The sequence below is a fragment of the Eptatretus burgeri genome, chromosome 15 (assembly GCF_056783735.1).
Source record: "Eptatretus burgeri isolate ZD-2024b chromosome 15, Ebu_testis_v1, whole genome shotgun sequence".
In the NCBI taxonomy this organism is placed as follows: domain Eukaryota; kingdom Metazoa; phylum Chordata; class Myxini; order Myxiniformes; family Myxinidae; genus Eptatretus; species Eptatretus burgeri.
This window is the reverse complement of record NC_140975.1, coordinates 29,773,768-29,786,267: the sequence shown is the minus strand read 5'-3', so window position 1 is coordinate 29,786,267 and position 12,500 is coordinate 29,773,768. Positions and strand designations below refer to the sequence as shown.

The window sequence follows — 12,500 nt, the reverse complement described above, 5'->3', positions numbered from 1 at the left end:
GGTGACACCAAGAGAGCAGATTCAAGAGTCCTTGAAGTATCAGGACTGACCCACAAAGAGGATTCCAAATAGACAAAAACAATCTCAAAATGGCACGTGGTGGGATGAATTAAATTCGAATAAAAACAGGGTTTAGAATTAATTAAAATAGAAATACAAAAGGAAGGAAGGTGAGGGAAGTGGAAGACTGCTGCTGCTGCTGTGCAACTTGTATCGACTTGATCCTTTTAGAACTAGGATATGAGAAGAATCTTCTTCTTCCCAATCCTTCTCGCCTTATTGTGGGGTCCGCTGGGGAACATTTTTGAATCCGGTCTTTCACCAACCAGCTGGACAGGCCTGATGTTCTCGTGGAGGTGGACAGAATTTGTAATTTTTCAGGGTGTCGGTGATAACGCGCCGACTCTTCGCAACAGACACCGCGGAATCTTGAACATCCACGAACTGATGCGGGCAGATGGGATGCGGACGCCCGGCTTTACATCACTCGTAGGGACGGCGCACTTTTTGATGTTTGCGAAGCACTAATTGGACAATTTCTAGTCGTTTTGAGAATCAAACCCAAACCCTAACAGCTTAAAGTTTTAAGTGCACTTCCAGCACACCATCCGGTCAGAGTAAAATCTCTAAAATATGAAATATTACTAATATATCTTCAGTCACTCCGAAAATGGATTTCCTATTGTAAGGATGAAATGATTCGATTTTGGTTAAGATCCGGATTCAGCTACTCGAATGTTTTTCAGTGATTCTTCACCATTGAGAGATGGGTCAAAAACGAGATATAGCTTGATATCTAGAAAAGAAATTACGGACTGATTCTGCCGAAACTTGTTGTTCAGATTGGATGTGTGACGAGGATGAAATTATTAGATTTTGGTGAAGATATAGAATTTTCTAGAAGATCTAGAATCCTAGAATTTTCAAATTATTCTTCACCATTGAGAGATAGAGCTAAAAACAATAATATAGCACGATATCTCAAAACATTTGTCGACGGATTCGGACGAAACTTGATGGGTGAGTTGGGTAAGTGACAAGAATAAGCCGATTCGATTTTGTTCCAAGTCTGGATCCAGATCCGGCCTATCAGTGGGATACAAAACATAAACTGTTCAGCCTGATAGAGGTCCGGTATGCGCTCTCCCAAGTTCCGTTCTAGTTTACTATGATGTGATGAGAGAAACTAAATTTGTAGATGCATTCTTTTATAATCCTGAAAGTGTTTAAATAAAACTTCAATGTCCTTGTTATCAAATCAGACTCTGTGCTTTACCACAATGTTAGTAAATTCCCTGTTGAGTTGGTTTCCAACACTTCTCGTTGGCAGAATAAATGTGTTTTCTGTCACTACGGCAAAAGTGTGAAATTTCAATAGGAAATGCATGTGAAATTACCTGTGAAACAGTGACGAGCTAACAACACCATGTTTACCTGGTGGGTGGAGGTGGGGGGTGGGGGGGGACAGCTCAGAAATCATCTTCAATGTATGAATGAAGCCTACAATGCTGGAAACCTTGTGATTGAGACCTTCTCTCTGATTAATCCCCCAATTCCACCCCAGGTCCTTCATACGCCCCCCCTCCCAATTCCTCATTCTTTCCTTCCAATCCAAGTCCTTAATCTTCACTCTAATTCCTTCCCATCCTCTGTCCTTAATCATTCCTCCCAATTCCTTACTTTTTATTTCCCACCCCTTGTCCTTCACCCCACCTCCCAAATACTTGTTATTTCCTTCCCAACCCTGCCCCCCTGCCCTTACTCCCCTTTCCTTACTATTAAAAGTGTCCACAACAATGAAGATTAAGTGTTATGTTTAGGATTGTTGTCCTTGGTGTTTGTTTTGTTGGAGTAAAAATTTAATAACCCCTTACTTTTTCATTACTTGAGAGGTTGGAAAGCAATTCCTACACAAATCCCATCTGATGTCTGAATGTTTCCTGAAATCTGATAGAAATCAAAATCGCCGTTACGATCACTCCTGAAAATTGCAAGCATTCCTGCATTGTAATTGTTTTTTGTTTTTTTTGTTGCCACTATTTCCAACCTGCTGTACATTTAATTCACTTGTGTGTAGATTTCACCTCAACCTTTTACCTCCATGTATTTCAAAGGGAGTGTGTCGAGCGAGCAAACTGAGACGCGAGACATTTTCGAGCGGCACGGCTGTACCGTACAGTGCAGTGTATTGGCATTGCCAGGTGCAGAGTAAGCTAATTTTATAAGTTACGCCATCATGTGACACCCGAACTCATGACCTAAATGCCAATGATGCAATTTTCTTCCTGCGCCTGTCACCCAGCCTTCAAGACCTCACCTCCTGCATCAGATGGCAGTTCGATCCGGGTCAAGTCACAGGTATATGCCCCCCACACCTACCCTGACCACCACATAAACATCCTAGTTGTCAGAACATGATGTTGATGATGATATGTAAATACAGTATTGCCTGAAATGGTTTACTTTTATTTGCAAGAAGGCCACAACATTTGACCTTGGTGTTTATCACCCATTCACCCCTCCGCAGCCTGATCAGCTATTGCTGAGCAAATGCAGAGCACAGGGATCAGAGACCATGCATGCTCAGTTTCCTGGAGGTGAGACCTCCACGGGGCACTACCATGGGCCATTTACAGGGCTGACCAAGTCCAAGATACCATGACATCATGGGTTTTCCATTCATCTCATCACAGTGCCAACCTCACCGTATAATAGCTGGCACCTTCCCTCGATCATCTTTGGCTTAGGCCTAAGTCACATTTGCCACGGCGGCCGTGGGGTCTCCAAAATCTACGGCCACTAGCAATTATACGGCGGCCGCAGTATTTCCACGGTCACCCAATGTAGCAGTCACATATGTTTTTATTTTTCGGGGAGCCGCACGGCGTATTTATAAATTGTGGAGACGGAAAACGTGGGGATGCCGTACGGTCTTTGATTTGATGTCGCACGGTGACCTTAGGGCGTTCCTGCGGCGGCCATAGAATTTTCAAGGCAGACGCAAGGTAGCCTCAAGGCGACCACAGGGGGACCGCAATGGGGCCCTAAGGCGAATGTACGGCCAGACTGACGGTAACGAGTGGGTTTTTTTTACCAGTTATTTTGTTTCGGCTTGTCGAATTGCTACGGCGAATGTAGAAATGAAAAAAGTTATAACTCTGCGTTATAATTCCACGGCGACCCTATGGCCTGTAAAATATTGCCATACGGCGTAGGGCCACCCTGAGGCCACCGCAGAAACTCTGCGGCCGCTGCACGTTTCTGTCAATTCAGAGGGTGTACGGCCGCCGTATCCTCGCCGTAGAGCAAATGTGACTTAGGCCTAAGTGAGTGGGAGCCTGAACAAAATAATGCCCGAGTTATCCATGATACATCTGGCACCCTGCTTACAAAATGTTTCAACGAAAGAATTGAGTTTGTGAATGATGACATCATCGGTTGCGAGTACCTAATTCGTAGAACCTGTTGAACAACCTCGTACATGATTACAAAACACCAAAGATCGTCCTCTGCTGTGAGCCGGCGAGGCAAATCGACTAAGGACCTGACATGGTGGATGAAGCTATATCAACTTCCTTTTAGAGAGCAGTTTGGTGATCTTCTCACCCAGGATAGGTCATTTGTCAAACAGAATATCCAGTCCCACCGAGAAATTAGAGCATCTGGATTTCTGCCAACACTGACCACAAAATGTAACGCAGAAGGTTCGCCAAGCAGTATGAACCATTCTGTAGTTCAAAAGAAACCTTGAGGCTGAAACGTATGATCACAACACATTGTTCATTTCAGTGTTAGTCGTCTCAAATGACATTTGCACATTGGCCATTGAAGTGGTTTTCTTTGATATCAGCCTGGAGATAAGTTTCTCTTTCTGTGCTCTTCAACCCTCACTTCTATACACATCTCCTCCATTAGACGCCAAGTTAAACCAGTCATTACATGGAGGTGAAGCAACACCACAAGCCAAGCGTCTTCGACTGGCTTGGCCAAGTCACACACGGGAGGAGCATTCCTCTGTGACCTCACCTCCTCCGGTCACACTCGTGAGTCAAAGTTTACCCGGTGAGTTCAAGAGGATTCCTCTAAAGTCTAAACCATTCCATCTCAATCCCTGAATGCATGATGGGGGTTCTGAAGCCAATAGGAATGTGACATACATCTTAAATTTATATCCGCATCACTCTTGCTTTCATATTGAATTATTTTTTTTTTAAGTGGAGGAAATGTCATGCTTGATTTCCCCCTCTGCAGCCATCCCACCCGGCCACCTTCCCCATACTCCTGAGGCTTCCTCTCTAGATGAGGACAGCGGCTGTGACACCTTTTCTCCAGAGCAGCCATCGAGTAACGGTTCACACACCTCTGTTCCATCGCCCGGCCTATCGCACCTGGCCTTCATCCCTTCCCCGCATGCTGCTTTGCCTGGTCCTCTGAATGCCGTTCCGGTCGGGGAAGGAACTCCAGCCACTGCAGCGGCCCCGGTGAGCACAGCACTCAGGGGGGCGGAGGAAGGTAACGGTGTCCACCTAATATTTATGGTATTTAAAAAATATTTCAAACAGATGCCAGCCAGGTACTACAAACACTGAAGGCCGGAGTGAGAATGCCAAAAAGGTGATGGAAACTTTGGGAAACAAACATACTTATCAGGTGCCAAAGTTTGAATTCCAATTTGTGTATTTTTGGAAGCTTTATCATATCTATAAAACGAGCACCATGATGTAAGTACATTGAACTGTACGGCCTGTTATGATGCGTCATATTCTCTCTGTGTATCCGCTATCGGTGTCGACAGATTGTGGAATGCAGACATGTCGTGCTGGACAAAATGCACAGCTATAAGTCTTTATTGGAAACACTATATAACTTGCTATTTAAATGCACAGGATTGGAGACTAAGTAGTTAAAGTTTTTATTTTCAGGGTAAGGACGAGTGTTTGTATTTCTTCTTTCATAAGCCTTCAACATCATTTACTCAGCAGTTCTCTCTGTCTCTTTCTCTCTATGTCTATCCCTCTGTCCCTCCGTCCCTCTCTCCCTCCACTGCTCCACTCGTCTCCATGTGTTGTTTCTGTCTTTGATACAAAGTATTGGATGATATAAGATGGGGTGAGATACTCCAGCCATGATCCCACTAACACCCCCCCCCCACCCCTACCTCCCCCAACACCCCCTCTCCCTCCCACTCCAAATCAGCTCCTCAATACTGGATATATGTTCAGTATGCTGAATGTCCACATCGGATAACTTGCTGGTTGAGGGTAGAGCAGGTGTATCGTGTGTGTGTATATATATATATATATATATATATATATATATATATATATATATATATATATATATATATATATATATATATATATATATACAAGGAGTTACAAGGGACTTCAAAGCAGTAGGAAGAACTACGCCCACCAACCAAATGCAATCCTGTCGATATCTAAGTACCCCTCCATCTCCACTGCCTATATACGCCTATCTAACTCGATTTTAAAACTATGTACCGTTTCTGCTGCCACTACCTTCGCAGGGAGACTATTCCATGCATTTACTACTCTCCGAGTGAAAGACCCCGACCTTACTACTCTCCTCTTCTTTTCTCTTTTATATCTGTGCACCCTGGTGCTGTCACTGTCCAGTCTGCTGCAAAACATTATTCTGCACTTATCTTCTCGATAACCTTCATCATCTTAAACATCTCTATCAGATCCTCTCGATATGTCCATACACACACACACACACACACACACACACACACACACACACACACACACACACACACACACACACACACACACACACACACACACACACACACACACACACACTGTAAATGTGTTAATTCATACTGTGACATTCATGTGTAGAACAGATGTTAGATGTTGCCTTCTCTTCATCTTATGGTTTTAGATCGTGAAGACATGGATTGTTGGACTACTTGTTGAAGGGCTGCTGTTGTGGAGCCGTTCTCCATGACTGGCTCATTGTTCCAGCTCAGAGAGCATTCGAGCATCTATCCGTATGAATGAAGCTCCGTCTCGTGCAAATGCTATTTGCTATTTATCGATATGTGAATAGATTTTGAAGTGAAGGTACGGAAGAAGATACAGACCATGTGGTAGGCCAAAAGATGTGCAAACATCAGAGGAATTTTTAGAATATACACGTCGTCGTGATATGGAGCCATGGTACGGCTGTACTCAAACTCTCGTCTTCACGTCACATGATTGGGGAGAATTTGAAAGAAGAATACTCACAAAGGAACTTGAGATGTTTCCATATAAGCTTCAGTTTTCCAAAGGACCTTTCAACGGGTGACAAAGAAGTGAGAATGAGATTCTGTGCTACATTTCTTGACTTCAACGAGGACAATGCGCGGATTGGCGATCGGCTCTTAATGAGGGACGAGGAAAACTTTGGACTGAATTGTTTTGTCTCAGAAACAGAAACGCGTCTTTAAGCCTCAGAAAATCCTGAGCAGCTTCACCAAAACTTCCTTCATATTCACAAGCTTGTTATGTGCTGTGCTTGTGTGCAAAAGCAGTGTCATTGGGCCATTATTTGTTTTTCTGTGGGAGACCATTTGAGGAACATCATCTTCAAAACGAAAAGCTAAAACATAAGATGCGAGATCATACTGGACATGCGTAGCTTAAATTGTGTCGACACCGCAAAAGCAACCGGAGTGGGGAGGTATTTGTATAACGCTGCATCGCTTTTGGGAAAGAAATCCAGGAACAATAAAACATTTACACAACTTCACTGTTTCCGTGTAACCCCGGGACACACACACACACACACACACACACACACACACACACACACACACACACACACACACACACACACACACACACACACACGAACACACACACACACACACACATATATATATATTCTAACCCTAATGTACCATACTTGTGTTATAGAGCGCCAGTGCTTTGTAATTTGTTGAGGGTGCCGGTGATGGCGCACATACTCTTTGCAAAAGACGTCGTGAGATCTTTAACATCCACAAACTATCACCGGCAGACGGGCCACCCAGTTTAACATCCATCCGAGGGACGGCACACACATTGATGAATCATCTTTCCTGTGAAACACCAGATCAGGATGACCCGTTATAACTGGGCTTGGATTCAAACCTAGGCTGGACATCTTATAGGGGGGGTTTCATACCTTTAGACCATGTGGTGTCATCAGGCCAGTGTAGAAATATATTTATTTATTTATTTATATGAATGATGCACCCCTAACCTTTTCGTCTGCTCGTTCATGACATTTGATCTTGGCATATTTGCACTGCAAGAGGCCCCCTGGGCTTACAGTCATGACGCCATCATGATGGACGGTAACATCACGGCGTTCGTCCAGGTCAGAGAACTTAATTAATTATATACATCTACTGCCCCACTCTTTCGTGGCAGGTGAATCAGGCTCCACTTTGTTTTCAGGGCAGTATGACTTTCATATTTGACTGAATTATTTGACAAGGCACAATTATTGTTATTAAATAAATACAGTGGATGCCTTGATTCCATTTTCATGCAAAACAAGTGTCATGTTTCAGCATGGGAAATCTGCAAGACAATATTCCAGATCTGGATCTCCTCTCCTAGTCTTCTTTGACTTTTGTGGGGCCTCCGCCCTTTCCACTCACAAGGAAATAGGATGGTCAAAAACACATGCTCAACCTGCTGTCGTTTTTGTTCCAATCTGAACCCATGGCTCATGTGCAGGAAACCCAGGTTCAAATCCCATATTTGTTGTAATTCATACAAGTAATCCATGTAAAAGTACGCTGATATCGACTAATGTCTTCGTCTTGCATGTGATTTATGTACAACTTCCACTATAAGTCTTAAATCACTGCAAAAAAAACAAAAGCAATGAAATGTATAAATATCCCTTTAGAAGATTTGGATTATGGCCAGTGTATGAGCTAATATAAAGAAAAACTGTTACGAAAGATCCTGCGTAATCTTGACTGTCCTTATGGCAGAGGGAACAACCTGCTTAGCAACCCGTTCAGAGTGCGACCGGCTATACGATGTAGCAACACTCCCTTTTAGCACTGCGTCGGAATGTAGTATTTATCCAATCCTTTATTGTCCCATATCAGTCTCCCACTTGATTAATGGTGTTGATAATTATAATTATACCACATATGAACTCGATGATCAGCATTTTTCCAATACATGTGGGGGCAGGTATTAAAACGTCTGGTCGAGTGATTGACTTCCAGATCGATTGAGTGACCTCAGACTGTATGAACCTGATGGTCAGTTTCATCCTCCACAGTCGAGCACTACCAAGACGCCAAGAAGTTCTCGTCGAAACCGAGATGCCAAGCCCAAAGTCCGCATGCTCAAATACCACCAGTACGTGCCACCGTGTGCACGGGAGGACCGGGAAAAAAGTGGAACGATGAACTCCTGCGGTGGTGGAGGTCCCCTAACAGAAGGGCCAGAGTTGAGATCTCCGACAGACTCGGATTCTTCATATGGACGGCTGCTCAGGCAGCAGCAGCTTTACCTCCACCTGCAAATCCTGGAGAAGCAACAACAGCAAGGTGGACAACAGGCTCACAGTCCCGGGTAAGGAAGCACTTGCAGATGCATTTCACTCTTTTTCATGAAACCTTTATCTTTATAATGCTTATGTACTGCCCTCTAGTGTTATGTTGTTACCCCTTATACCAGACCATCGTATGACGACAATGGTGAAGAACATTAAGCATAATAGCAAGGCATTCTTGAAGTATATCAGGGGAAAAGAACAGGTGAGGACCAGTGTGGGCCCATTGAGGAAGAGCATCGGGAGAGTGGTTGGTGATGAAAGTGAGATGGCAGGCTTATTAAACAGGTATTTTGCTTCACCTTTTCCAGAAGAACAGTCAGGAGAATTTCCAATAGCTGAGAGTATTTATCAAGGAGGTGAGGAAGGGCTTTTACAGAAGATCCAAGTTGGAGTGGAGGAAGTAAAGGAACAGCTTGGTAATCAAAGAGTAGATGAGGCTCCGGGTCCAGATAATATGCACCCGAGAGTATTGATGGAGGTGGCTGAGCAGGTAAGCGAGATGTTAACGGATATTTTAAATAGTTCTCTGGAGTCAGGACAGGTACCGGAGGATTGGAGAGTAGCAAATGTAATACCATTATTTAAGAAAGGATGCAGAGAAGAATTGGGGAACGATAGACCTGTTAGCTATCTCAGGGATCAGTACCCAGAGCATTACTTTTCATTATCTATATTAACGATTTGGATAGTGGGGTGAAGAGTGCACTTTCCAAATTTGCAGATGACACAAAGCTTGGAGGTAAGGTGGATAGCAGAGGGGGTGGTGATCAGATACACGAAAGTATTTGTGCTTGTATAGATTGGGCAAAAGACTGGCAGATGGAATTTAACCTGAGCAAGTGTTAGGTGTTGGGATGTGAAAGAACAATGAAAATAGAGATTACAGGATGCAAGGGGTAATTTTGGAGCGTGTCACACAGGAGAAGGATCTGGGGGTGGTAATAGATATGAGAGGTAAGCAGGCAGCACAGTGACAGGCAGCTCGAGGTAAAGCAAATCGGGTTTTTGGTTGTATTCGGAGGGGGATCATTTATAAATCAAAAGTGGTGGTGTTAACATTGTATAGGAATTTAGTGATGGCCACATCTAGAATATTGTGTGAAGTTTTGGTCACCACAGTTCCAGAAGGACATAGATGCCAGAGAGAGGGTTCAGCGCAGGGCTACTAGATTGATTCTGGGCCGAGCTAGACTCAGATATGAGGAGCGGCTGAAGGAGACAGGGCTTTATACACCAGAAAGGAGGCGGTTATGAGGAGATATGATGGAGATGTTTAAGATAATGAAAGGTATAGATAAAATAAGGGCAGATGAATTATTCAACAGAGTTGACAGTGAAAGGATCAGGGGCCATTGCCTGAGAGTAAAGAAGAGGAGAGTTAAGACGGCAGTAAGGAAAGTTTTACTCAGAGAGTAGTTAATGCATGGAATGGTCTCCCTGGAAAGGTAGTGGCAGCAGAAACAGGAGATAAGTTTAAATTGAAATTAGATAGGTACCTGGAAGTTATGGAGATAGAGGGGTATCGGGATGTTGGCAGGACTTTTAGGTACGGTAGCTTGAGCATTGATGAGTGATTTTGTGTGTACGGAGTGTTTTCTGTGGGGGTCTAGTCAAGAAGTGATATGTGGTTGATATTGTGGGTTTTTCACCCAATAACTGCTTTCGCCCACTCACTCCTCCTCCCCCCCCCATCCCCAGAAAGAAAGAAGAATAAAAATATTTTTAAAAACCGAAATAAAAAAACACATTTTGCCTTATTCTTTCATATATAAATTGGTGTAGTGTGGATGTGGCACAGGCATGATGGGCCGAATGGCCTCCTCTTGTGTCTGACTTCCTTGTGCGTTTCCTTGTGTGTACCATAAAATGAAGCCGTCTTTGACCGTTTGTTGATGTAAGATTTTGTTATATCCCAACAAACCACTTGCTATTGCGTGTGTACACACACATCTATTTTCGATTAAGTCCACAAAGTTCTTCAAAATATAATCTGCTTGCTGTTTCTGTTTTTTGAAATAAGTGGTGACCATCCCTGATTTCACCTCCACCATCTGGCAGCTCTCCAGGGGAGGATCGTGAGGGTGGAGGATTGATGGCCACACTGACCCGACCCCTTTCTCCTGGACGATCTGTGCTCCTTAGCGACTCTTTAGAGACCCATCATCATTTCTCTTCACTGCCTGCTAATCTGGATGAGCTAAAGGTCTGAACTTTCCCTCTTCCTATTCACTTAATGATATCAAAATTAGGTTTTGATAAATAATTTGAATCAACCTGAACCGCAACTCCCTTGACTGTTATGAACTACTTATACAAAGTTGAGAGATTGTTCTGGTCATATATCTGTGAGCAAACATCCTTTAAAATAATTCCAACAGTGAGTGAACATTGCTCATTTAATGAAAGATAAGGAATCGTAAAAGAGATTCAACGAGCTTGTTCATGTTCCTTTTAGTTACCTGGAAACCGGTGATTTGAGTCGCAAACATGTCGGATGTTTGATTGGAGCCAGGGATTAAAAGCAAAGTTTACTCCAATGTAAAGTCATGTCTTAAAATCTCCCCTTAATTTGCGTTTGCTACAAATGTAAGTTACTTAATTAATTTTTGATGCAATTTACGGTAAATTTCTCGACATCAAATGAGTACCAAGCAAGCCTTACAATATGTAAAGCGTTTGGTACTACAAAATTTGAAAACAGGAGAAAAAAGAACAGGCATTGTGAAAGGTTTTCGTCTTGCAGCTCGTCAGGACACACGCAAGAACAGTGCAAATGCAGACACAAAATGAGACAATTTAATTATCCAGACAGTTGGGGATTGGTTCTTTGAACTGTCACTGATGTGAACACACACATCATGGCCTTGAGGCACCGAGGGAATCCGTGACCTCCCATTTTACCATGGATCCAGGTCAGAACAGATGCAGTGCTTGCACATCCTCTTTTCGTTCACAAAGAACAGGAGCTCGTGTGGGTACAAATGTGGCTTCAAGAACACGTACATGTGCTTCAGTACGCGCACGTGCCACAATCTGGAACCGTTCAGCGTGATAGTCCTGGGCACATTGAGGATTGTTCAGGAGGTGCTGACCAATGGCAGAATCACTTTTTTCATCAGTTACATTACTTAGTTATGCTTGTTGTCTATGTCCATTATAACATCCTTATAGAGAGTAAGTTTCATGTTTGGAATGATTTTCAATTTTGTTTGGCTGTCAGACAGACAGAGTGAAAACACGATCTCACTCCTCTCTGGGCAAGTGCGATCGGGATGAATTCAGAGACAAAATATTGTTAAATGGCAAGTTTGTCTTCCGATTAATGTTCCGATTCATGTTTAAATTAAATATTAAATTAAATAAGTTATTCCTCGATCATAAACTGATAAGACAGATGGATAGTTGGGTGGGCCGACGGACATGAACCAATTGCTTAACCCTGCTTTTCGCTTTACGTGCATGGGGTAATAATATTCGACGAACCACCGTGGAGATAAATTGAAATAAGAAATGTTTTAAACACGTCAAATGATGAGAGTGGTTTTATTATGAGGGCGATTCAAGTTTGACGTGTATTCTGTTTTTTCTTTTTGCATAACATGTAAAAATCATAGTTAGATTTTGTCAACGAGTGGTGGTTTGTACATTGCACAACTATTATTTTCGAACTCAACATTCCAACACGAGGATGACAATCTCAGGCTTTATCCACAATTGCGGTGAGCTATTCCATATATTGTGAAGCCACAGAGAAAACTGATAATTTAAGTCACCCAATTATTCTCTGAGAAAACAAATCGAGAGTAAATTTTGAGAGAGGTATCAAACATTATGATATAGTTGAGTAAGGTGAAGATAGATGGGCTGGTATCAAACAGAATGATATTGTTGAGTAAGGTGAGGATAGATGGGCTGTTATC

General features: G+C 43.0%; 1 protein-coding gene across 8 annotated transcripts in view; it reads left to right on the top strand.

The window, feature by feature from the left end:
* Nucleotides 1-12,500, top strand: part of LOC147011824 (myocardin-like) — a 142,802-nt gene that overhangs the window by 102,605 nt on the left and 27,697 nt on the right. For 5 of the 8 annotated variants that reach the window (XM_085857124.1, XM_085857126.1, XM_085857127.1 and 2 more), the window contains 6 exons: nt 2,303-2,358; nt 2,528-2,597; nt 3,916-4,062; nt 4,252-4,481; nt 8,302-8,597; nt 10,639-10,783. In XM_085857124.1, the coding sequence (XP_085713250.1) occupies nt 2,303-2,358; nt 2,528-2,597; nt 3,916-4,062; nt 4,252-4,481; nt 8,302-8,597; nt 10,639-10,783 (944 nt within the window). Of the gene's footprint in view, nt 1-2,114; nt 2,209-2,302; nt 2,359-2,527; nt 2,598-3,915; nt 4,063-4,251; nt 4,482-8,301; nt 8,598-10,638; nt 10,784-12,500 lie in introns of all 8 variants that reach the window. The other 3 variants (XM_085857123.1, XM_085857125.1, XM_085857130.1) reach the window with 1 other exon arrangement.